Raw genomic sequence first — 27,304 nt, 5'->3', positions numbered from 1 at the left:
AGAAGCACTCGTCCGGCCGGAAACTCCACCCGCTGCAGTGGCAGCGTTCCGGCTGAGGCTCGGCGGGAGAGTGGAGGGTGGCAGTGGCGGCGGCGATGGGGGCGGTGGGCGTAGGGTTTGTGGACTGCCACTGCCACCTCTCGGCCCCGGACTTTGACAGCGTATGTAAGGGCGAAGCCCGGCCCGTGGGAGCGGGGAGGGCCTCCTCCCCCGCGTCCTTTCCCTTCGGGTTGTTTTTGCTCTCTTCCCTTAGGACCAAGCGTCAAATCCTTCCAGGCCCCTGTTCATGGCCCTGAGTGACTTGCTCCTGACTCTATTTAACCTCAGTTATTCTGATTTTTCTTTCTGGTCCTGAGTAGGGTTAAGCCCTCTATCTCTACATGGCTTTTATTCGCCTTCCCCGTTTACAAGAGGGCTTACCCTCTATCTCCCCTTGTCCCAGCTGTTTATCGCACGGGCCTCGCAGTTCCTGGCCTAGCCGGAGCGTCCACTTTTCCTAGGAAAAGTGTGCTTTCGGCACTTAGCAGCGCGCCGTGTGCTCCAGTTTTAACGGGGGAGTGAAGCAAACAGAACAGAACACAAACAAAATCAGAGTTACAAAGTGTTTTACCCGCTACATTGGAAACCAGAGACTGATAAAAGAGGAGGAAGAGCAGAGTCTCTTAAGGGGAAAAACCTCTCAAGAGGTGGCACTTCAGGGGTGCCTGGGTGACGCAGTCGTTAAGCGTCTGCCTTCGGCTCAGGGCGTGATCCCAGCGTCCTGGGATCGAGCCCCACATCAGGCTCCTCTGCTAGGAGCCTGCTTCTTCCATTCTCACTCCCCCTGCCTGTGTTCCCTCTCTCGCTGGCTGTCTCTGTCAAATAAATAAATAAAATCTTAAAAAAAAAAAAAAAAAAAAAGAGGTGACACTTCAGTTGGAACTGGAAAGGCAAAGAGCCAGCCAAGCAAGGAGGTGGGTGTATGGTGGTGTAGAAACCGAGCAGGTCGCAGGCTCCAGACAGGGTAGAATTAACGCGTAAGCTACAGAAAGGCTACGTGCAGGGTGATGAGCTAGAGAGAGCCATTGAAGTAAGACTAAAGGTTTGCAGGGGTTAGGTGAGGTAGGTCGGTAAGGACAATGTGGATCCAGTAAAGGTGTTTTGGATGTTTTTTTTTAAGGGAGAGTGACAAGATCTGATTTCCATCTTAAAAATGGAGAGCAAGTGTGGCAGTTAGAAAACCAGTTTGGAGGCTTTTGCTGTATGTAGACAGGAGATGGTGGTTGTAGGGGAGTTTGAGAAAAGCAGATGGATTCAGTGTGTTTTAGAGCTAGAATCTATGGTACATGCTGAGGAATTGGATGTGGCGAGGGAGAGAGAGAGGACATGAGGATGCTGGAGGGAGGATGGCGGTGCTATTTACTGAGAGGAGGGAAGATTGCAGTTGGGGAGGGCAGATAAAAGGAATAGGTTTGTAGAGGAGAGCTATGTTTGGCACATGTTGAAGCCTAATATCCATCCAAGTGGAAATGTCGTTTTTAAATGTCAGTTTTGGGCTCAGGAGAGAATTCTAGTCTGGAGCTCAAAATTGAGGACTCATTAGCATAATGATATATCAAAACCTATGGATGAGATCACCTGAGGTGGGTAAAAGAGAGAGGAGCATAGGGTCCTGAAATCTTGAGAGGAGAGAGCCGGCTAAGGAGACTGAAAGTAGCAGCTGGTATAGGGTGGTGTTTGCAGGAGAGCGGTATTGCAGAAGCCAAGAGTGGGAAATAATTCAGGAAGGAAGGAATGGACAAGTGAGGAGTTCTTAATGCTGCTGAGGGGTAAAGTAAGAGGTGGACAGACAGTTGTCCTTTATATTTGACAATAACAGTTCCTGTTTTAGTGGAGTAAGAACAGAAGCCAGATTTTACTGAGCGAAAGGAAGAGTAAACAGAAGGTGGGGGAGTGTAGCTCTTCACATTCTTTCACACTGTTCCTTGCCATTGTCGTCATTCTTTATGGTGCCTCAGCTACATTGATATATCCAGCCAAAGAGCAGTTACTTATTCATCTAAAATAATTGTGATTATTTATGCTTATTTTAGGATCTGGATGATGTGTTGGAGAAAGCCAAGAAAGTAAGTCAATATCTATAATTGCCCTTTGTTTTCCTATTAATTTCAAGCTAGAACAGCTTGAAATTTAGATACACTATGCCTATGTTGCTTTGTTAATAAAAAAGTAGCATTAATTAACTGTTTACTATATGCCAGGCACTGAGCTAAGCCCTTTCTGTACATTATCTCATTTAAAGTTTCACACCATTCTTATGAAGAAGCTACTATTTTATAGCCAACCATTATGCGTTTGATAGAGGAGGAAACTCAGACCTAGGGATTAATTTATCCAAAGATAGACTGCTAGTAAAGTGATACAGACAAGATAGTCTGAATCCAAAACATGTCCCCACAGCTACCAGTTATATGGAACAGATTGGTCTGTCTGTCACTTCTAAAATTAACATTATTCCAGAGATCTTGGAGAAATTATAAAAGTTTTCTGAGACATTTTGATTTGTTGCAGGAAAAGATTATTAATTTTTGTAAGTTTTTATGAAATTCATTGTAACTACCACTTTGTAGCTTTCCCTTAAAGTGATAGTCAGAAACGGTTGCTAATACATTTTTATATACACAACCATCATTCAATATGGCAGCTTAATTAGAGCATGGGCTCTGGAATTACATGGGCATAATGATCTTGAGCCAAGTTATTTGGCTCACCCAAAACTTCTGATCAATATGATGGATTACAGCAATGCCTACCTCATAGGGTTGTATAGATTAAATGAGGTAATATTTATATTCGCTGAACATAGTGCCTGAAACATATAAGTACTCAGTGATAGCCATCAAGATTATATTGATGGAGTATGAGTGAGCAAGAATAACTAAAAGTACAGAAGACTTTAAATTTCTCTTCAGTTATGTTAGATGTATATTGTTTAAGACTCTAACTATTCTGTTCATTTTTGTTTCAGGCCAATGTTATGGCTCTTGTGGTGGTTGCTGAACAGTCAGGAGAATTTGAAAAGATTATGCAGCTTTCAGAAAGGTGCTACTTTTCATTAAGAAGTTAAAGAGTTGCTGGGGTGCCTGGATGGCTCAGTTCGTTGAGCGTCTGCCTTTAGCTCAGGTCATGATCTCAGGGTACTGGGATTGAGCCCCATAATTGGGCTTCCTGATAGATGGAGAGTCTGCTTTTCTCTCTCTCCCTCTGCTTCTCCCCCCTGCTTGTGCTCTCTCCCTCAAATAGAAAAATAACATCTTAAAAAAAAAAAAGAATTTAAAGAGTTGCTAATAAGGATGCAGTTATGATGTCATATTTGTGCTTTCAAAGGTCATCCAATTTTAGAATGAGAAGAAAATCACATCAACATAGCCCTAAAAAATTATTTCATACTTGTTCTTTAGCATAGCATTGTCTACTAGTTTACTATTCCTGCTTTCTTATTTATTCTACATTTTTAGGTATAAGGGGTTTGTCCTGCCCTGCTTGGGTGTTCACCCTGTTCAAGGAGTTTCACCAGGAGATCAAAGAAGTGTCACATTAAAGGTAAAAGTGATGGGACGCCTGGGTAGTGCAGTCGTTAGGCGGCTGCCTTTGGCTCAGGGCGTGATCCCGGTGTCCCGGGATCGAGTCCCACATCGGGCTCCTCCGCTGGGAGCCTGCTTCTTCCTTTCCCACTCCCCCTGCTTGTGTTCCCTCTCTCGCTGGCTGTCTATCTCTGTCAAATAAATAAATAAATATTCTTTAAAAAAAAAAAGGTAAAAGTCATATAAAACAAGAAGCATAAAAAATGATACCTTTTGACTCAGTAATGCTCCTCTGATTTATGTTCTAAGGCAATAATCCAGAAGAAGGAAACACTGCCTTTCACAAAGGTGTTTATTGCCGGATTATCTGTAACAGAGAAAAAAACAGAAACAGCTTAGAGGCTCAGAAATAAAGGAAAAATTAACTTGTAGAGTGTTAAATATGTGTATGTATGGACTGTATGCATGGAAAATGAGAACTATAAGGTTTATGTTATGTAGCAATGAGGAAAATGTTTACAATACAATATAGGGAGAAGAGCAGGATACCAGATGGTTTATTCCCTAGTTGTGACATTCATGTAAAAATATATTCTATAAGAAAAAGACTAGAGGGAAAAACACAGACATGACATTAGCTGTGATGATCGGGTATAATTATAAGTGACTTGTTTTCACATTTTTTACCAAGTTGTCATATTGCTTTGGCCAAAAAGTGATAAAATATCCAGAAAAGGAAAGGTAGAAATTCATAGGTGTAGTACCGTAAGAGAACAGATGAGTTCAGGTGCACAGTATCTTCTTGAATATTAAACTGTCTCTAAAGGAATGCTCTTAATCTATGAAACTGCACTGCTTTTATACCGGCTCTAAAAAAATCCTACTACAAGATCTCACTGACTCACAGTAGCCAATATGTCTCATATTTCAGAATTGTCTCTTGACTCAGCATCAGGGAGATACAGTTTCTTAAGTGCTTTATTACATAATGGGATTGATAACCCACCATTTTGAAGAAGTGAAGACTTTTTGTTACTTATGAATAAATTAAGATACAAGGTCTTTCATTTTTTATAATAATGAATCTGTATTTCTACATTAGGATACACCAGGTAGCTCTATTTATTTTGAAACAAAATAAACAATTCAGCTCTCCTGAATTGTTTTCCTGGGATGATAAAATTAGTTAAATTGCCGGAGAGATACAGTTCCCAAAATGTTGGGGATCATAGCAGGACAGCATTTCTTTCATTTATATAAAGATTTGTATGAATAGGCATTCGTTTAGTTAGTCAGCAAGTATTTACTGAGTACCTACTGCATTCCAAGCACTGCTATAAGCACTATAGAGTGAAATCCCTCTCATGGAATTTATATTCTAGTCGGGGCAGACAGACAATCAACAATTAGATACACGTAGGTATCTAATAAAATAAGATTATGTGATAGGGATTGTGGATGCTGATTTTTGGATTGTAGTCAAGGAAGACCTCTCTGAGGTGATGATATGAGAACTGCAACCTGAATGCTGTGAAGGAGTTGGCCCTGCAGAGAGAGGGCTCAGAGTGTTTTAGGCAAAGGAAACAACCAAGCACAAAGGTCCTAAGGTAGGAACGAGCTTGATGTGGTCAAGAAACAGAAAGAGAGCTGATGTGACCAGAGGGAAGGAGAAGTAATGGTGGTGAGATCAGAGGGACTGGGCAGGGAGCACCTCGTCCAGGGCCTTGCTGGAGTTCAGTCTTCATCAGTGGGGGGATTCAAAGTGAGGAGGGACAAGATGGGATTTATGTTTTGAAGAGATCCCCTTGGGTATGGTGTAAAGAACAAATTTTGAAGAGTGCAAAAAAAGGAAGACACAAGGAGTGAGAAGACTATTGCAATAGCCCCTATGAGAGACGATGGCAGACTGGACCAGAGTGCTAGCGGTGGAGACAAAGGGAAGTCAGTGAATTTGACATAAATGTAGAACTGATTGAACTGTCTAACTTACAAAACTAATGAAAATAGCAACAATAGATAGGTAATTCTAGATTCACAAAATCTCAGGATAGCCCTCCGGAAAACACTAGAGATAAGCGGTTATTCCTCTTTTATTCTTGGTGTGCTTGTAGTCTGTACCATAGTTTAATTTTCTTGTAATGATTATATTATAAACCCCTAATATGTGGTACAAAGCAGGTGTGTAGTAAGTGTTTAGTAAATTCACATGGTTCATAAAATTAAAGTTTCTGGGGTGCCTCGGTGGCTCCGTCAGTTGAAGGTTGGACCTCTTGACTTTAGCTCAGGTCGTGATCCCAGGGTCATAAGATCAAACCCCATGTTGGGCTCTGCCCTGGGTGTGGAGCCTACTTGGGATTCTCTCTCCCTTTGCCCCTCCTCTCTCTCTCTCTCTAATAAAGTAAGTAAATAAAATTAGAGCTGCCTAGCATCACACAGATCTTTCAGCATATTCCTGAACTTACTCATTCAATAAATATTACCACCAGGCAGGGCTTGGGCTCTAGAGATATTTCAGGGAACCACAATTCACTGTGTGCGATCTACTGCCCCCTGCAGGCAGGGCATGTCCTCTGCAGTTGGCTCCCATTCCTGCTTGGCCCACTTCACTCATTTGTGTTACACGCCTGACCCTGTTTTCAAGATTGTGAAGACTAAACATTTTATTTAATAAAAAAAAATCTATTGTAATTATTTAAAATCATTCAGAATAAATCTGTCCTTCCCTTTTGCCTTCATCCCCTTTTTTCCTCCTCCCTTCATCCTTCTCTCTTCTTTCGGCAGCATAGTGGGAACAGCACAGGCTTTGAAGTCTCAGAGACCCAGCCTCCTGGCTTGTTTGATCTTTGGCACTTCACTTTGCTACGTGTCAATTTCCTCATTTGTAAACCATGGATAATTATACAGTGGTAGTAGTCCCGGTCATCGGGTGTAGAGGTATGGGATCTTTAAAAACCCCGTAATAGAACCATTAGCTATTAAAGAACTTGAGACGTCATGGAAGAGGTGGGAATAGAAATGAAGTCAGAAATAGATCTGTGGGGGCGCCTGGGTGGCTCAGTCGTTAAGCGTCTGCCTTCGGCTCAGGGCATGGTCCCGGAGTTCTGGGATCGAGCCCCACATCGGGCTCCTCTGCTGGGATCCTGCTTCTTCCTCTCCCACTCCCCCTGCCTGTGTTCCCTCTCTCGCTGGCTGTCTCTCTGTCAAATAAATTAATGAAATCTTTAAAAAAAAAAAAAGAAAGAAAGAAATAGATCTGTGAATGTCTTTATAAAACTTTACATCTATTGAAATAAAATGATAGAGACCACACACAAAAATACACACATATAAAATTAGTAATATGAATTATATTAATTTCTATTTACTATTCTTGACTTGCCAGAAACTTCCAGATTACTTCCTGAGAAGTTGGAACAGTCTCACTGTAAATTTGTTTTTGCTTTTTTCACAGATAATACATAATCCAAGAAGCATATTTTTCCTTCTATCTGGTCTTCATCCAAATGTACACTTTCTTTCTAAGACTTTCCAGGTGTCAACCATTTCCTGGGTAATCTCCAACTTCTCCAGCCCCTCTGAACCTCAGAGGCAGAGCAGTTTGGATGTTTGATATGGAAAAAGCTTTGGCTGACGCTGTTTAACCTCTGCTCTTGTCAGACACCTTCTCTGATCTCTAGGGTTTTATACTCTTAGCTCCTCATGACAGTGTTAATTCCTCTTTATCGAGTCTACTAGAATGTATTTCTAAGGCCATGATCTACTCTGTCCCTCATGTTTTCTGTCTCCACAGGCATAATTGTAAAATCTCCTCCCGTTCCTCTACCATCTGTTTCACCTCTCTTTTCTTAATTCTCCTTTGTTCTGATTATCCTCAGTAGAAGTTCTTTGCAGTTTACATATCCTGAGACTAAACCCTCAAAGTAGTTTTAAAGATATCTAGAAGCAAATTTTACATATATTTGTCTTTCCTTTGTCTTACAAGGGAACCCTTACAGGGCAAATTCCTTTAAGTGGAAATAGTAATATCATGGAAACTAATCGTACTTAGTTACTTCAATAATCGACAAACAAGCATATGTGTGATAATTAGTGTTTATAATGTTGAACCTTTAGGACAAAAATAGGCTAAGTAGAATTATAAAGACAAAAGAAATCAGTGAAAATAGTGCAGAGGAAGTACAGGGTTGTTGCTATTAAAAAACTCAAAAACCATTAGTATCCCAAGAGAAGAACATAACACAGTGCACTCCCCCAAAAACTCAATTACAAAAGTGACTACCTGTTAGCTTTCTTCTCTCTTGGTCAGCTATTCCAGGAGGAAATCCAAATCAGTCCTAAATGTCAGGAAATTCCTCCTAAAGATTAGGAAGTGTTTAAGTCAGACTTTTCATTGAAAGTCATGTTCTTGTAACCTGACTGGGTGTGGGATGTTTCTACTCAAATTTCCAAATAGTAGTGCTCACCATTGTAGAAGGATGACTGTCACTACTTCTTCAACTGGTTAAAGGTTTTTTTTTTTTTTTAAAGATTTTATTTATTTATTTGATAGAGAGAGAGGCAGCGAGAGAGGGGACACAAGCAGGGGGAGTGGGGGAGGGAGAAGCAGGCTTCCCACTGAGTAGAGAGCCCAACTGTGAGGCTCGTGAGGCTCGATCCCAGTACCCTGGGATCATGACCTGAGCCGAAGGCAGACACTTAACAACTGAGCCACCCAGGCACCCCTAAAAGGTGTTTTCTAAAGCATCAGTTCCCTTACCCTTCTATTTAAACAAATTTACTTTTTTTTTTTTCTCCTAGGATTTGGATGTAGCTTTGCCCATTATGGAGAATTATAAGGATCAGTTGTTGGCAATTGGAGAGGTAACACCAAATAGCTGATCAAATGACTTCTAATCCAGACTTTCATATGATATAGGAGTATAATCTTTAGTTCACTTTTGGTGATTATAACTGACTTAGATAATTACATTCACCTTATTTAGCTGGATAATAATTTGTCAGTACTTTCTTAATAAGCTAAAGAGCCTGGGGGTAAGACAGTAGAAAGCCCCACCATACACTTATGTTGATGGAAGAAAACTAATTTATTAGCATTTCTGTGTATTTTGTTCTTCTTTTTTCCTTTTCTTAAATAGGGTCATCTCTATAGTTAGTTATACAAACATACTTTAAATAGACTAGTTTGTTGGGGGTGTCTGGCTGGCTCAGTTGGTGGAGCATGTGACTCTTATCTCAGGGTCATAAGTTCCAGCGCCACATTGAACGTAGAGTTTACTTAATAAATAAAATATATATTTTTTAAGAATTTAAAAATAGGGTAGAGTTTGTAATTAAAGAACATTTTTTATTAAATAATTTGCAGTCGTGAAACATTTTTATCACTTGATATTAACTCCACTTCTAATCAAAGATAAAAGATAAGATAACATTTAAATTTAGACTATAGCAATGTATGCCAAAATAGTATTAAGGGAAATATTTATAATCTTTACTGTCCAATGTAATAACCACATACACATACACCTTCAGCACTTGAAATGTGACTGGTCCAAATTGAGATATGCTGTAATATAAAACACAAAGGATTTCAAAGTCTTAGTACCCCCCCAAAAAAAGAATGTAAAATAATGCAGTGATTTTTTTTATATTGATTTTGTGTTGAAATAATATTACTATATAATTATAATGATGTTTGGGACGTATAGCTTAAATAAAGTATATCGTTAAAATTAATTTCACCTGATTCTTGTTAGCGGTTGTAATGTGGCTATTAGAAAACGTGAAGTTATATATGTGACTTGCATGTATGGCTCCCATCATATTTCTCTTGGACAGCACTGCTCCACAGTGTGTCTTTTGAATTCATTAAACAGTAAACGTGTAAATCTGTTTTACTTTTCAATTACAGGTGGGACTAGATTTCTCCCCCAGATTTGCTGGCACTGATGAGCAGAAGGAAGAGCAACGACAAGTCCTAATCCGGCAGATCCAGTTCGCCAAAAGATTAAATTTGCCTTTGTAGGTTAATTGATCATCTTTCTGTATTAATAGCTATAGAGCGAATTAAATAATGATTCTCCTGAGATGGAGCTCTGTATTTATTTTTCTCTGAATTACTTTAATGGAACAAAAATAATACTTTCAGATTAAGTACCTAAAAGGAATTTTTTGTTGTTACACAGAAATGTTCACTCACGCTCTGCTGGAAGACCCACCCTCAGCCTCTTAAATGAGCAAGGTATTTAGGTTCCTGAGAGAAATGTGCCTAATATTTAAGTTTGACAGTTCCAGTCCATATTCTCATAGAATAAGCCATGTTTTAATTTGATTTCTTAAAGGGAAGGGAATGGGGCAAGGGTGGAGGTGGAAATGAACTAAGGTGATTTTGCAGGTCAGCCTACTTTCAAGTGTGACTATGACATTTAGAAGGGCAGCATAGAGCAAATGAAAAATTGGATCAAGTAATTTATATTCCTTAATTTAAAAATCAACAGCTCCAATTTTTTATCAGCTTAAGCAGCTGATTAATGAGAGAGGAAGAAACAAAGCAAAGATGGGTCTTGCATGTTTTCTGGCTGCTGCCTCAGAAAATGGTATTATACAGATGGTGGCCGTCATACTGAAAATGTACTGTCATCTTCGCCAGTGGCTCCTAAAGTAAAAATATGTCTTAGAGCATTAATTTTCAGACTTTTTAAAGTACCATCCGCAGTAAGAAATATACTTTGAGTGCTTTTTTTGGTACCAAGACTTTACGTACACATAAAGAGACTCAGTATGTACCCATACAGAAAACCACCAAAGTTCACGGAGCAGTACATCTATCTGTATGTGCAGATAGGCATGTATAAATATGTGCACACACATATATGCAGTCACACACATACATATAAGTATATGCTGCTCAGTTGTGGCCCACTAAATTGATTTCATAATTCACTTACGATTGTAATCCACTAATGATCACGCCTCCTGTTCGAAAAAAACAGTATCGGATAGTAAAGGAAATGTAATTGTCTGCAACTAGAAAGCATTGTATTTCTCAGTGATGAGAATCACTGGAATTACTGAGAGCACGATTTTTAGTCAGGCTGAACAGCTATCCTTTAAGAACTGGAAGTGATTTGGTAAAGCCAATCCTGACTATTGAGTCTCTGAGTCCTTGAACTCCCTGTTTCTTCTTTCACTAGCATTCTTGTTAAGGATAATTTCACTGCTTAAAAACCTAGTAGGAACCTTAATTTGACAGTTTACAAACTTCTAGAAAAGGTTTGATGGTATAAGAAGTTCAAATGTTTATTTAAAAATTTGTATTTTTTTTTTTTTAATGTAGGCTCCATGCCCAGTATGGAGCCCAGCATGGGGCTTGAACTCACAACCCTGAGATCAAGACCTGAGCTGAAATCAAGAGCTGGATGCTTAACTGACTGAGCCACCCAGGGGCCCTTAAAAAATTGCCTTTTGATTTTATTCTGAAAATAAGGAATGTCCTGTATTTTTTTATTTTACTGTTTGAACACTGTACATTTACCCTTTAGAAACCATAAAGGCATCCCTCGTTGGAAGAGCATGTGACTCTTGATCTCAGGGTGTTGAGTTCAACTCCATATGGGGTGTAGAGATTACTTAAATAAATAAAACTTAAAAAAAAAAATCGTAGAACCTCATCTTTATATCATAGTGACCAACATTTACTTAAAGTTTATAACCTGTGTTGCACAGTTTGATTAGTAGGAAAATTTCTTGTTAAGGAAATGACAGGAAACTCTAAATTATCTTTAATCTTTGACAGGTGCTGACAAAGTGCTTCTGCATGCATTTGATGGTAGGCCATCTGTAGCCATGGAAGGAGTAAGAGCTGGGTACTTCTTCTCAATTCCTCCTTCCATCATAAGGAGTGGACAGGTAAGTTCCTTAACTAAGCCTCATTTTATGCTTTGTGAAATACCCTTTAAAACATGAACTTTTTTTAAAAATATTTTAGTTTATTTGTCAGAGAGTGAGAGAGAGACAAAGAGACAGTGCACAAACAAGGGGAGCAGCAGGCAGAGGGAGAAGCAGGCTCCCCTCTGAGCAGGGAGCCTGATGTGGGGCTCAGTCCCAGGACTGGGACCATGACCTGAGCCGAAGGCAGACACTTAATGGACTGAGCCACCCAGGCGCCCAAAACATGAGCTTTTATTACACACTTACAATGGTATCCTAGTTACATTACAAAAATTAATCATAGGTTCCTACCTCACACTTATATGAAAAGTAGCTCAAAAATGGATCAGAGACCTAAACATAAGAGCTAAAATTTATAGAAATATTAGAAGAAAACAAATCAAAATCTTTGTAATCTTGGAATAGGCAGTGGGTTCTTAGATATGACACCAAAAGCACAAGCAACCAAAGAAAAAAATAAATTGGATATCATCAAAATTTAAAACTTCCACAATAAAACAATTTTTGAACTTTTTTGCTTCAAAAGACACTATCGAGAAAGTGAAAAGATAACCCACAAAATGAGAAAAGGTATTTGCAAATTATATCTGATAAGGATCTAGTATCCAGAGTATATAAAACACCATTACAACTCACCAACTGAAAAGATAACCTGGGGCACCTGGGTGGCTCAGTCAGTTAAGTGTCCAACTCTTGGTTTCAGCTCAGGTCATGGTCTTGGAGTCATGGGATCTGGCCCTGTGTCCATCTCCGCATTCAGTGCAGAGTCTGCTTCAGATTCTATCCCTCTAATCCTCCCAGCTGGTGTGCGCTCTCTCTCTCTCTCTCTCTCTCAAATAAATAAAATTTTTAAAATAAATAAATAAAAGTATTTTATTGTCAAAAAATGCAAACCTTCATCTGAGCTTTCAGTGAGTCGTAATCTTTTTGCTGGTGAGGTCTTGCCTCAATGCTGGTGGCTGCTGACTGATCAGGGTAGTGGTTGCTGAAGGCTCAGGTGGCTGTGGCAATTTCTTAAAATAAGACAACAGTGAAGTCTGCGGCATCCATTGACTCTTCCTTTCATGAATGATTTCTCTGTAGCATGCGATGCTATTTGATAGCGTTTTGCCCACAGTAGAACTTCTTTCAAAATTGGAGTCAATCCTCGTAAACCCTGTCACGGCTTTATCAACTAAGTATATATAATATTCTAAATCTTTTTTTGTTATTTCAACAATCTTCACAGCATCTTCACCTGGAGTAGATTCCCTCCTAAGAATCTAGTTTCTCTGTTCACCCATAACAAGCAGCTCCTCATTCATTCAGGTTTTATCATGAAATTGCAACAATTCATTCACACCTTCAGGCTCCACTTCTTTTTTTTTTTTTTTTAAGATTTTATTTCTTTATTTGACAGAGAGACACAGCCAGGGAGAGAGGGAACACAAGCAGGGGGAGTGGGAGAGGAAGAAGCAGGCTCTCAGCAGAGGACAGGCTCCACTTCTGATTCCAGTTCTCTTACTATTTCCACCACATCTGCAGTTACTTTTTCCGCTGAAGTCTTGAACCCCTCAAAGTCATTTATGAGGGTTAAAATCAGTTTCTTCCAAACTCCTGTTAATGTTGATATTTGGACCTCTTCCTATGACTTACAAATGTTCTTAATGGCATCTAGAATGATGAATCCTTTCCAGAAGGTTTTCAGTATGCTTTGCCCAGATCAATCTGAGGAATCACTACCTATGTGATACTAACTATAGCCTCAGAAAATGTATTTCTTAAATAATAAGACTTGAAAGTCAAAGTTATTGCTTGATCCACAGACTGCAGCCTGGATGTTGTGTTAGCAGGCATGGCAACAGCATTACTTTCCTTGTCCGTCTCCGTCAGAGCCCTTGCGTGACCAGGTGCATTGTCAATGAGCAGTAATATTTTGGAAGAAATCTTTTTTGTCTCAACAGTGGACTTAATATTTATTAAATCATGTTGTAAACAGATGTACCTGCATCCAAGCTTTGTTGTTGCATCTATAGAGCACAAGCAGAAAAAATTTAGCACAGTTTCTCAGGGCCCTAGGATTTTTGGAATTGTAAGTAAACCTTGGCTTCAACTGAAAGTCCAACCAACTGTATTAGCACGTATTGAGAGTCAGCCTGTCCTTTGAAGTTTTGAAGGCAGGCGTAGACTTTTTCTCTCTAGCTATGAAAGTCCTAGATGGCATCTTCTTCCCACATAAGGCTGTTCTATCTACACTGAAAATCTATTGTTTAGCAGATTTTCATGAATTCTTTTAGCTTGATCTTCTGGGTAACTTGCTGCAGCTTCTACGTCAGCACTCGCTGCCTCACATTGCATTTTGATGTTACGGAGACGGCTTCTTTCTCTAAACCTCGTAAACCAACCTCCATTAGCTTCAAACTCTGCAGCTTCCTCACTTCTCTCAGCCTGTGTAGAACTGAAGGGCCTTGCTCTGAATGGAGCTTTGGCTAAAGGGAAGGTTGTGGCTGGTTTGATCTTCTATCCAGACCACTCAAGCTTTCTCCATTTCAGTAATAAGACTGTTTTGCTTTATCATTTGTGTCTCCCCTGGAGCAGCACTTTTAATTTCCTTCAAGAACTTCTCCTTTGCATTCACAACTCAGTGAACTGGCCCAAGAGGTCTCACTTTCAGCTTATCTTGGCTTTTCTCACCAGGCTTAATCATTTCTAGCTTTTGATTTAAAATGAGAAATGTGTGACTCTTCCTTTCCCTTGAACACTTAGAGGCCATTGTAGCATTATTAGTTGGCCTCATTTCGGTATTGTGTGTCTCAGGAAATAGGCCCAAGGAGAGGGAGAGAGACCAGGGAATGGCTGGTGGGTGGAGCAGTCAGAATACGTGCAACTTTTATCAATTAAAACTTACCGTCTTGTATGGGCGCAGGTGGCAGTGCCACAGAACAATCGCAATGGCGACATCAAAGATCACTGAGCACAGATCAGCGTAACAAATATAATAACAGTGAAAATGTTTGAAATATTGCAAGAATTACCAAAATGTGATACAGAGACATGAAGTAAGCAAATGCTGCGGGAAAAATGGCACCCATAGACTTGTAGGGTCACCGCAAACCTTCAATTTGTTAAAAAAAAACAAAAACATAAGGAGGGCACGTATTGCATGGTGCACTGGGTGTTATACACAACTAATGAATCATCGAGCCTTACATCGGAAACCGGGGATGTACTATATGGTGACTAACATAATATAATAAAAAATCATTAAAAAAAAAAACAAAAACAAAAAAACAAAAAAAACAAAACAAAAACAAAAACCTCACTATTTGTGAAACACAATAGAACAAGGTGTGCCTGTATATTATCCTTTTTATAGTTTCATTTTATAGTGTAAGGTAGAACTTTAGATTATTTATTTAAAATCTTTCTTATTTTCTAATATACATGTTTACTGCTATTGTTGCATTAGCACTAACCAGATCCCGTAGTTGCAATCCACGGGTCTTGATAGATACTGTATTTTCACTTTCTTTCAGTTTGAAATACTTTCTAATTGACCTTGTGACTTCATCTTTAACCATATTGATTATTTCAAAGTGTGTTGCTCAATTTCCAAATACTTAGGAAAATATGTGGATATCTGCTTGTGTCTGTACATATGACTCTACCTCGTCTTTAAAGTGATTGCATAATACTTCACAATAGGGATGTACAATAATTTATTTAATCATTACCTTAAGTAAAGGTCAGGTCATTTCCAGTTTTTCACAAATAGTGCTTCAGTAGTCAGTCATAAAAAAGAATGAAATCTTTCCATTTCAACAAAATGGATGGATCAGAAGGGTATTATGCTAAGTGAAATAAATCAGACAGAAAAAGACAAATACCATATGATTTTACTTTTATGTGGAATCTAAAAAAATGAAACAAATGAACAGAGAAAACCAGACAGACTCATAAGAGAACAAACCGGTGGTTGCCAGAAGGGAAGGGGGTGGGGAAATGGGCAAAATAGGTGAAGGGGGTTATGAGGTACAAACTTTCAGTTACAAAATAAGTTATGGTGTTGAAAAGTACAGCATAGGGAATATTGTCGATAGTATTGTGATAATCTTGTATGGCGACAGATAGTAACTACATTTATTGTGGTGAGCATTTAGTAATGTATGTAATTAATTGAATATGAAAGCATGAATTTTAGGTTCCTGAAAAGTAGGATACATTGGTATATGGATTTAATGCTCCTTTTTTTTTTTTTTTTAATCTTTGTGTCTCGTGTTTTAAACTGACTAGCTTTCTCTTTTCTCTAAGAAGCAGAAACTTGTGAAACAGTTGCCTTTAACTTCAATTTGCTTAGAAACAGATTCACCTGCACTAGGACCAGAAAAACAGGTAAGGGATTATCTAATTCCTACATTATTTAGATTATCTTTCTCTTGAGCTATTTTCAGTTTAGTTGTGTTTCTCATTACAGTGTAAATACAATGAAATCCTGTTTTATTTTTTTTAAAGATTTTATTTATTTATTTATTTATTTAAAAGAGAGAAGAGAGTGAATGAGAGGGAGAGAGAATCCCTCACGGAGCGGAGTCCACACTGAGCACAGCCCGATGCAGGGCTTGATCCCATGACCACGAGATCATGAACTGCTCCGAAACCAAGAGTCAGATGCTTAACCGACTGAGCCACCCAGGCACCCCCAATGGAATCCTATTCTAATGCTTGGTTGAGAGGTTTTACTAATTATATAGCTGTTGTGCTCCAGCAAATATTGGAAATTGGCCAGGTCTTAATTTACATAATAATGAGAGCCAGACCAGTATAGTAAAAAAGTTCAGTGTCTAGAGTCAGAAAGACCTAGATTCAAATCCTATCTCTGCTACCCACTAGCTGTGTGACTTTGGGCAGGTTAGTTAATCTCTTTGAAACTGTTTCCTCAGGGGGTGCCTGGGTGGCTCAGTCGGGTGAGTGTCTGCCTTCGGCTCAGGTCATGATCCTGAGATGGAGCCCCGCATGGGCCCCTGTTCAACGGGGAGTCTGCTTCTCCCTCTCCCTCTGCTCCTCTCCCTCTGCTCCTATCCCTCTGCCCCTCCCCCTGCTCTTCCCCCACTCCCCCACACCACCATGCTCTCCCTCAAATAAATAAATAAAATCTTAAAAAAAAAACCTGTTTCCTCATTTACAAAATAACAATAATAACATTAGAATATTACACTGTGGATTAAATGAAATAATGTATATCAAATGTCTAGCAGTGTCTGGTATACAGTAGATGCTCAAGAAACATTTATTTTTCTTTTTTTAATTAGCATGTTAAAATGATGCTCTGTTTCTTTCAGTACAAATATTAATATAGTCATGGATTTACTGATGTGGTCTTTGCTCTACATTTTGTTATTATAGGCCACAAAGAATCATACTTTAAATATTGCTACCTTTTAAAATTATAACCAAAAAGAAGCCAGAGTATCTACTCTTTTTGCCTTAGTGCCTATTATATTCGCCTCCCAGCATGTAGCTTACTTGTGCCCTTGACTGCCCATCAGATAATGTGTCTCCATGCCTACCAGGTTCAGAAGACTGGCTCTCAAGATTCAGAGGTTTGGGAGTAGTCGTGATGTGATTTTTAATAAACTATGATTGTTTATGATTGTAGTGTGACTATTGCTAATTAATGTCCAATTGGATATAAATTTTATAAGTCAGCTCTTAAAACAATATAGAAGACAGAAAAATCACAACACGAGTTACAGTTTTTGTCTGTGTATAGGACAAAATGGTACAGAATTGCTTTCCTGGTTAGTGTAAACTAGAAGGAAAAGGACCTAGCATTTTTTTTCCCTAAACAGGAATGAATTTCATTTTTTTTCTTTTTTCTTTTTTTTTTTTAAATTTATTTGAGAGAGCGTGTGCATACATGCGCATGATCTGGGGGAGGGGCAGAGGGAGAGGCAGACTCCCCACTGAGCAGGGATCTCCATGTGGGACTCAATCCCAGGACCCTGGGATCATGACCTGAACCAAAAGCAGACGCTTAACCGACTGAGCCACCCAGGTGCCCCAACAGGAATGAATTTCAAATGCTATTTTAGTTGATTTGACAAGAATTCCGGCGCCTTGCACATAGCAGGTACTCAGAAGTACTTACTGAATCAATAAATTTTGTAGTTTGAATATGCTTTTTGTTAAGTAAAATGTGTTTAGAAAATTAGAGAACACAGAAAATCATAAACAAGAAAATAGAACCATCTACCACCGAGAGGCTACCACTGGAGCACAGTGGCTCGGAGCACAAACTGACGCCGGATTGCTCACGCTCAAACCTCAGCCCTCTGACATACTAGTTTTGTAGGATTCCTTCTTACCTATAAAAACAGCACACAGGTAAAACTGCTAACAATAGTTCCTATCTCACAGAGTTACTTTGAGGAATAAGTGAGAAATTCCATGAAAAGCTGATAACAAAACCTTGCCCATAGTAAGCACTAAATAAATGTAAGTTTTTATGTCCTTCTAGCCTTTTTAACATCCATATATGTACATATATATTTTTTTTTCATAAAAATAGGATTCGCTTGAACACATTTTATGACTTGCTTTTATGTGGTATCTGTATGTCAATAACTATACTTTTCCTCATCAGATTTAATAACTGCATGATATTCCAGTGTGTGAACAGACCACAATATATGTAACTTGATATTGTCATTTATGTTGTTTCCAACACAGTATCATAAACAATATAATGAACGTCTTGGAACAAAAATCTTGGTGCACATTTTTCATTGTTTTTTAGGCTAATTATCAAGGTCACTTTTTAAAACTTTAATAGTTATCTTATTCCTCTGAATGTTATCATCCTGAGTAGACAAAAAATAATAATCAAATTTATAAAATCTGAATACTACTGACTATATATACACCACTGCTTTATGACCATGAAAAAAGAAAAAAACACTGCCAGTTATGCTACGACATGCCACTGAATATAAGTAAAACATATATCAATTTCAGAGATGTTTAATAGGAGGAAATGTGTCTTAGAATCAGTGAAATACCAGTACATAATCTATTTAGTCTTCCAGACACAGTAGCAATTCTTGAATCCAGCTGTAATAATTACCTGTGAGGTGAAGAGGCCAAGCCGCAGAGCAGTGACCTTTATAAGCACTCATTTATGCAACAAACTAAGCACAGTTAATCCATCAGGTCAGGCAGGTCACCAAATGTTGACCATCTGCAGACTGCTTCATATGCTAGGTGCCAGGACCTCAGTGGGAATACCACAGGGCTCTTTTCAAGAGCAGCACCAGCTTACAATCAATGTTGGACAGGCCAGCCTTGCAGCTGTAGCTTTTAAGCTGAAGCTCAGGGCCTTCTCCCCAGCCTTGCCTCCCTGCCTCCCCTAATCTGCCCATTAAAAAAAAAAAAAAAAAAGCTCTTTGGTTTTTACCAGCTCACTTTGTTCTGTTTTATCTATGGTCTCCAAGATTGTTTTCCTTGAGTGTCATGTCTGATTGACTTTCTGCTTTGTTCTGTTTCAGGTACGAAATGAACCCCAAAACATTTCCATTGCAGCAGAATATATTGCCCAGGTGAAGGGGATCTCAGTAGAAGAAGTTATAGAAGTGACAACACAGAATGCATTGAGACTGTTTCCCAAGCTTCGGCACCTGCTCCAGGAATAGCTTCGAAGCCAAATCTGCTGTGGGGACAGCACTGAGAGAAAGAAATATTTTGAGTAAGAGTCTGAGCTGAAGAGGCCATCATCTAAGGACATTGACGATTATAAATTTAAAGAAATATTTCTCCTAAAATCCTGAAACCCTAGATTCTGATTCTACCTTGTACTTCTTTATAATTAATGGAGTCCTAGCAGGAGATTGGGAAACACCACTGCTTCTTACCTTACCCCATTAGGTAGAACCACCATATGACCTGAAGCCATCTCTTCTGGCAAGGGAGGCTCCACCAGGTAAGACATGAGTGCTACGGGGACAGTTAACGTTGATCCTTCACCACCGTAGGATTTATCTAGTAGAAAGAGATCATCTCGTTTCTTACATTGTCAGAGATCTCTTCTCTGGGTTTGTAAAATTTAATTGTTAGTACTTTGAATTACTTCTTTTTAAGAGAAAAATGTATAGATTTTTATATTGATCGTGGATTTTGACTTAGGAAGCCAGTGGTTTGTGCAATCACCGTTAAAAGCCAAGCCCCAAAGTTTAGGCAATAAACTGAGTTTAAGTTGCAGTCTGAATATTGTCACGTGTTTAAAATGTACATAGCTTTATTAAAATGTATCTGACTATTTTTGCACGCAGTGATATTTTATATTTTTAAGTTTAAAAAATCTTGGCTGCAAAGAGTTCCGTGGATGGATGGTGGGTACGGTAGCAAAATGATGTGAAGTAATACCACTAACCTACACACCTAGAAGTTATTAGAGTGGTATTTTATGTTATGTGTATTTTACCACAATTTAAAAAAATCTTATACGTAGTTTACTAGGCGTTGTGATGCATACCAAAGCCTGAGTATTTAATTTTACTAAATTATACAAGCAGCAAATACCGGGAAAAGTACCTATCATAGAAAAAAATTAACTTCCTAAAAAGCTAAGTGATTTTACATAATCTTTAATATTTTGAAATTTATTTATAGAGGAATCAAAACTAGTTGTAGGGCAGACTGTCCAAGCCAAACTAGACTAGCTAAGGAACAGAAGAGGGTGCTTCATGAGGCACGTGACCACCCGTCAACATCATGAGAGATGAAATTCCTACATGTAGTGGCGGTTCTATTAAAATCTGGCTCCGGCTCTCTTTCAACTCTGCGTTTCTTCTGCCTATTTACTACTCTTTCTGCTCGTACTCCCTTTGTCAAACTCTCACCTTTCAATCCTTTAAGATCCAACTTAAATGACTTCCGCTGGCCTCATCACCCCAGCCAGACACAATCCCTGCCCTCTAAATTGTGTAGCCACTTTCTTCATTTACTCATCAATTTATTTGTTTCATTTATCGCACAAACAGTTATGGAGCCCCTCCAATAGGTTTCCCACTAATCTGGGTCCATAGGCTACAGGGAGGTATAAGACATGGTCCTTGCCTTCAGTTCAAAGTGTAATAAAAGTGGACAGATAATTTCAAAGCATTGTGAGAAGTACTATCATAAAGGAGGAACGAGGTTCTACAAAACCAGTCTGATGACATTTAACACACATTCCTTTTTACTAGAGTTACCTTGTGTATGTTTTTCACCTTTAGAAGTTACAGACCATTTGAGAACAAACCAGTTACTTCATTTTTGCATCTTCTGTGCGGTCTGAAACAAAGTTTGCAATATCATATGCTCTCACATATCTTTTAAATAAGCATATGGAGGTAGTAAGTCGAGCTGACCTCCGCAGACAAGTTAGATATGTTCTCTTTCAACCTGCTCTTTGAAATGGAGATTTAATACTGTGTACATTTTGACTGGTTTGTGTTTGGTTTGGTTTGGTTTGGTTTCATGGTGCATATTTTTCATCTCCAGCCTAAGAATGTATTAAATGCTATTCGAAGATTTCCAAATGTTAAACATTGTGAAAAATAGGAATAAACTCTCATGGTCCAGAAAAGCAAATCTTTTATGTTCTGTAGGAACACACTCCCCCAAGTGAAAGGCTAAAAGGGCTTTTATTCCCCCTCCCCTCTGCCAGCATATGGTGACCTTCTTTACTAAAGGAAACATTTTTTTTCTTATTCTAGCTTTTGTCGTTTTTTATTCCGGTAAGAATCAGATGAATATGTATCATCCTTTAAATTAAAAAAGAAAAATTAATATCAACTCTTTTCTTTCATTATTATGCAACCAAGGGTTCATTTGATCCCCTTGCTGCCGCTTCTCTGTCCTCCTGCCCACTACTTTTCTTGGTGGTTCTCCACTGTCCTCTTGCTGTTGCATGTTTCCTTCCCCTCTCCCAGATCCTTCTTCTAAGCCGAACGTAAAGAAGAGTCTTGTCTTTGCTGCTTGAGCTACACTCATACTTCAGAGTTTAATATTTTTATCTGCCCTTTGTTGCTCTGTTCATGCTTTTGATTGAATACTTCACGGTAAGGTATTTGAATTGACATTTCATTGACAAGATCTGAGTAACTTACAAAGGGTTTCCAGAAACTGTTCTGGGCTTTTTAGGGCTTAGCTTTTCAATCATAAGCAGATCTCACTGTCCTTTTTATTTTTTTTTTTCACGGTCCTTTTAAAATTATGACAAAGTCTGTGCTAATAATTACAAAGTCAGTCAAAAAGATAGAGTGGAAAGAAATGAGATAATTCAGGGATTATCAGTGTTACAAGCTTAAACATGAGGCTTCAAGCAAAAACATCCTTGTATGCCCTCCTCACCCTCCTTATTTTTGGCTAATTCCAAAGCAAGCACAACTCCAAAAAAGAGAACTTCTTTGGTGAGCATCTCTGTAATTCATTAACAACCTGAGTATTATTTATATCTTACATGTTAAAACTGGTCCAAATAACATTTCCCAGTTAATAGCTTAATATAATAAATATAGAGAGCCATGTGTAGCATATAAGAGCAGAAAGTGTTCAAAGTCTAATGTCTTCTGTACGGGACCTTTCCGTGGATTGCTTCTGAAGCCCAAGTAATTTAAATTCATTGTATAAATGCTCACAGCTTATGTGTGATACGTTTTGAATTATAATCCCCTGACTTCCATTCCAGCACTTTTTCCAAATATCGCAGTGCCTCCCGATTTGATTTATGCATTAGTTTAACATCCTTCAAAAGCCATCCTTCAGGTATTTCAAATCAAGAACTCTGAATTTGAGTAGATAGGCAGTAACTGAGGGAATCAGTAGGAGAGAGAAGGGGTCTTGAGGTTCATATGGACGGACATCTGACTGTCTTTTTTTGGCCATGACACATGCGAATTATTTTCTGTAGAGAACCTCTCACCTTGTAGACGTTGAAAATGCCAGGCAGTCACTCCAGGCTTCTTTGTAACCAAGGCACTGATACCATGACTCACCCTGGAGTTTAAATTTTGCGAGGGACATGAAGAGGCCAGGACTGACCCAACTCCATTTTGGTGAGGGTGGGCAGTATAGCAGCGAATTTAGAGTCCAGCTTGGCAAGGTTGGAAGTCTTCACTGCAGGGTCTGTGCCCCATGGCTGTGGCAGTGGTCTTTATGCTTCTAGTTCAGTGGCATGAATTTGGTTTTCCAGCCCTCCTGGAGATTTTATCCAATATCCTTCAGTAAGTTCATTTCCTTACACTAGATTTCATTTCTGTTGCTTATATCTTTAGGAATCCTGATTGGTGAGAAGATTGGTACCCTAAAGTGGTTGTCACCAAGAGACCCTTGGGGAAATGAAGGAGAGGAGGAAGGAAGAGAAGGAAAATGGGACTCATTATAGAGCCTGGAGAGCTTTCCAGACAGCATGTGTCCAGTTACTGTTAAGGGATAAGGCACTGGCAGTCCGTGGCAGGTGGTGATTTGTCTTGTGAAAGCATCTTAAAAGACATTCGCAGAGCAAGATGGATATGTGTTGATTTGGGGATAACCCAAAAGCTATACTGCAGGTGAACATTTTCATTCTTTTTCTCCACTTTTCTTGTATTTGTGGAATCTCTTACCTTAGACGGCATCCACTTTAGAAACTGAAAATGCCAAATATTTGCTTTCCCACATTTTCTTACAACTCTGACTGTTACATGACCTACGTTCCACCAGTAGGCTGCACCCAAACTTGGAATCTGAAGCCAGGGATGTAAAGATAAAGAAACAGGCTGTGTGGACGCCATGCTGGGGTGGCAGGTGGCAGCTGCACCCAGTTGAGAGGCGCTGGTGGCCTTGATTGTACTGCCGTATCCCACGTTCAAAGGCAGTGGGTCTTCCTGCACCTTGTGTCCCGATCTGGGCATTGTTTCTAGCTCTGTGGCCTACAAACCTGGTCCTCTGGCCTTCTTGGAGCTTGTGTGAGCTACCCAATATATTTAATAAATTCCTTGTCTGCTTAAATTATTCCAAGTTGGTTTCTGTTTTTTGAAACAGACTGCTGTTGTTGTCAGTCAGTCCATAAAACTCCACCCTCCAAATCCAGAACTTACCCTCCTCTCTCTCTCTTGTCCTCCATGTTTATTTTATGATTTCTTGCCTTTATTGCCACTTTGGAGTTCATTTGGGGCCTGATTCCCAATTTTAAAATGTCAAGATGGGGAAGAAGCCCACCAGGACCTCCTTAACCTCAACCTCAGGAATGGTCCCCGAGGGTTGGTGATACTTTGCAGTTCATCAGTCGCCACAATTCAGTGCCCATTTATTAGTCCTTTTATTATAAGAGGCCTCTTGTTGGGGGTTCAGAAGAAAAGCCAGACATTAATTTGGCTAGAAAGAATACACCCTTTGGAACTGAAGAATCAAGCCTGTAAAGTTGTATTCCCACACCCTCCACAGAACAAGGCCTAAGAGAAATTTTCCCCAATCCCCAAAGATCTCTCTTCAGGCTCACTTCTCAAGGCTCCTCTCTGGACTGGGGGTGTCTCACACTGCTATCCTCGCCCACAACAAAGTTGGTCAATGCAATACTTTCACCAAACAAATTTAAAGTCCATTTTAACAGGCGCCTTCTGAAATCAGTAGTTCCCTAACAGAGGAATTCTGTATGTAAATCCATTTTCATCTGCTTCTTCTAACTTTTATTGTTAATAGAAGTTAAGGAGTCTGGGACTGTCATTGAAATACCCAAAGTTTTTAAAAATGCAGAGAGAAAACTTTTCACTGGTGAAATGAGTAAAGCTCAAAGCTGGATTAGCTAGACGTAATTTTTGCATGCGTTAGATATATTTTTAAATGGTTGGAAAAAAACATCAAAAGAATAATATTTCACAACATGTGAAATTATATGAAATTCAGATCTCAGTGTCCATAAAGACTTATTGGAACACAGGTCATTCGTTTTCCTGTGTCTGTGTTCATTGTACGGGACAAAATTGACTAGTTGCATCAGAGATCACACGGACATAAAGACTAAAATACCTTTAGCCTTTTACAGAGAATGGTTTGCTGACCCCTGGCCTATACTTTTCAGAATGATGCCTGAGGCCCAGGGTGTCTTCTGGTCTGGAAGTCAGTCCCTTAAAGAGGCTCCTGTCACCTGAACAGAACTGGAAGGCTCACTCAGTCCCAGCCAGAGCAGTGGCTCTCATTCCTGGCTGCACATCAGTATTACCAGGGGAGCTTTTAAAAAGTTCCCACACGTCCGGCCCGACCCAGATCATTTAAGTGAGAATTGCTGGAATCGGGGTCTTGGGAAATGAATTTTTGGAAAGCTCACGAGATGCTTCTGAGGTACAGCCGAAATTGAGAACCATGTGCTAGAAAATGAAGTGGACTCCAAGAAAGGTGTTTATGGGTGTGCCTTAAACTGCAGTGCTTTTCAAACTTTAATGTCTACATAAGTCAACTGAGGAGCTTGTTAAAAGACAGGTTCCATTGCAGTAGAGCTGGGGTGAAACCTGTGCGGGGTCCACGGCAGGCCCCCCCAAAATATGCCACTCTGCACTATGAATTATTTGGGTTATTTTGAATCAAAGTTGCTTAAGAAGCAGCAGTGCAAGAAGGACACTCTGAGCCTCCTTTGTCCCCCTGCAAGCAGGAAATAAATCTCCCCTGAGAAAGCTACCCTCCCGAATCAGGAGGTAAAGAAACATCCTTATCACCAGAGATGGGGAATGCAGCACTGCGAGGCTGTATAAACACTCATTTCTTCTTCACCAGTTTACTACCCCAAGCCCAGACTTGTCAATGCCTCACAAATTTGTTTCTTTGTCTGAAAGGTATACAAGTTTTGCTTTGGTCACTTTGAGTCTCATATTTTCGTGAGCTCTCCTAAGAAATTAAATTTGTCTCTCTCCTGTTACCCTGTCTCATATCAGTTCAATTATTCACCAGCCAAAGAACCTACAAAGGAAGAAAGGAAAAGTTTTCCTCCCTTATACCTAAGGTCCCATATTGCAGATAGGGCAGCTGCTGCTGGTCTGTGAGTAGCAAGGCAAGGGCAGGGACTTCATTGGACCTGTAGAACATATTCCATGACATTTCTGCCTGCTTAGTAATAAGTAGTTGCACGACAGAGTTTTCTCTACTTCAGATGTGGTGGTTAGTTAAGGCCTCTGAGGACGGGACATGCTAGTTGAGTTGCTGAAGGGTGCGAAGGGGCCAGATCTGAGGAGAATGGGGAAAGAACTTCCCAGGCAGAGAGGAGCCGATGTGGTGGCCCTGAGGCAAGAAGGATTCACTTTTGAGTGGCCTGTGTGACTACAGGGTGAAAGAGGCTGGTGCTCCATTTGTTTCGTTAATGGAAAAGATAACCTTTAAAAAGGAGATGCCTCCATTCATCCTTGCTGGACATATCACCTTGAAATCAGTTCTTGAAATAGAAAATCAGAGGAATTCAGTCACCCTGAGAAGGAAAGCAGTTCACGGGAAGATGAAAAGGAGTGTTTGCTGGGTCTACAGAAATAATGGGACACAGAGAGGACTTGTAACAGACTTTGCTAGGTTCCTCACTCTTCCACGCCCAGTTCATATCGCACTGTAGCTCTCTTCCTGGAACAGGTCCTCTAAATTCTTTCAGGCAGTTTAGGGGGAAGGTCAAAGTTTCTTCCTGAGTCTTTGAGGCCTTGATGGTGTTCAGCTCAAGAGTCATCTACGTGCCAAAATGGCACATCTTAGGACAACTCATTCTGAACCCCTACAGCAGCTTCAGCAGCAATGGTGGGCCATGCTGAAGTCTTTTCTGGAGTACCAGGGGTGCCTTCCTGCAGGAGCATTAGTGGCCTTGACTTAGAAACTCACCTGCAGACAGCTGTACAGGGAGCCAGAGCAAAAAGGAGGAAAATGCCAGTCCCCACATGTTTATGAGGAAACATGTGCATCAACAGATATGAAACATTCCTGGGAGGGGGTGGACTTCTCGTGATTTCAGGTAGTGATGAGGGCGCAGAAGGCTAGCTGAAGACAAAGCACAAGCGGCCATCCTGCAACCTCCCCCCGCCCCCACTCCTGGGTGGGACATGTGTGACACTCTTCCAGGAATCTCCCAACTATCTTAATATTAATACCTTGCTAGAGGGGAAAACAACCTTAACTTGACAATGGCAAGACCTCTGGTGTCTTGTAGGTATCTTGTAGGTCGGTTCTCTTTAGCATATGAAAGTTCTTTTGAAACCTCCCTTTTCCTTACTTCCCCCAAACCCCCAGTATATAATCACCACTCCTCAAGACCCCGGTGCAGCAGCTCTTTCTGCCCACGGGTCCTGTCCCTGTGCTTTAAAAAAAAAAAACACCTTTTTGCACCAAAGAGTCTCAAGAATTGTTTCTTGGTCATCAGCTCCAGACCCCACCCCACTGAACCTCACCTGTATTCCAAAACCCCATCAGTAGAGTCGGAGTCCAAAATACATATAGTTTTGTGATGTTTGGGTTTCTGGTTTTAGCCCTTGGCTGTCATACGGTGTATAGAGGAGGAGGATGTGGAAACACCTGTTAGGAAAAGGGCCCGGGGGAGGGAAGGTTTCCAGGAGAAGGTGGTATTTAAACTAAAGTGAGCCAAGTGAAGGGAGGATAACAGAATAAGGCAGAGAACCGCAAATAGTTCCTTAAAACCTGGAGGAGAAGGTAGGAGGGGATTACCAAGAGATGAGGTTGGGGGGATTGTTACATAGTCCATAACTGGACACTCATTCACTATGTGTTTATTCCCCAGGATTCATCTTAGAATGAACCCGAGAATGATGTTGCATCTG

The 27,304-nt window shown here is 39.9% G+C and overlaps 1 protein-coding gene across 6 annotated transcripts; it reads left to right on the top strand.

Moving 5' to 3' along the window:
- The first annotated feature begins 11 nt into the window (after window positions 1-11).
- TATDN3 (TatD DNase domain containing 3) lies at window positions 12-23,519 on the top strand. Of its 6 annotated transcripts, none has more exons than XR_006410634.3 (11): window positions 22-161; window positions 2,073-2,105; window positions 3,008-3,081; window positions 3,498-3,582; window positions 8,361-8,423; window positions 9,472-9,581; window positions 9,746-9,801; window positions 11,356-11,468; window positions 15,801-15,881; window positions 19,034-19,464; window positions 22,802-23,519. XR_006410634.3 is itself a non-coding variant. In XM_026509113.4 (10 exons), exons 1-10 carry the CDS (start codon window positions 96-98, stop codon window positions 19,175-19,177), a joined length of 822 nt encoding a protein of 273 aa, XP_026364898.1. In that variant the 5' UTR covers window positions 12-95; the 3' UTR covers window positions 19,178-19,802. The 6 variants fall into 6 exon arrangements, 4 of the variants coding, with proteins under 4 accessions (XP_026364898.1, XP_026364900.1, XP_044243758.1 ...); XR_007191383.2 differs by having other exon boundaries at window positions 23-161; window positions 15,804-15,881; XM_026509113.4 differs by lacking the exon at window positions 22,802-23,519 and having other exon boundaries at window positions 12-161; window positions 15,804-15,881; window positions 19,034-19,802.
- Window positions 23,520-27,304: the final 3,785 nt, after the last annotated feature.

This window comes from Ursus arctos, unplaced genomic scaffold (assembly GCF_023065955.2).
Source record: "Ursus arctos isolate Adak ecotype North America unplaced genomic scaffold, UrsArc2.0 scaffold_2, whole genome shotgun sequence".
Lineage (NCBI taxonomy): Eukaryota > Metazoa > Chordata > Mammalia > Carnivora > Ursidae > Ursus > Ursus arctos.
This window is presented reverse-complemented; position numbering and strand designations above follow the sequence as displayed.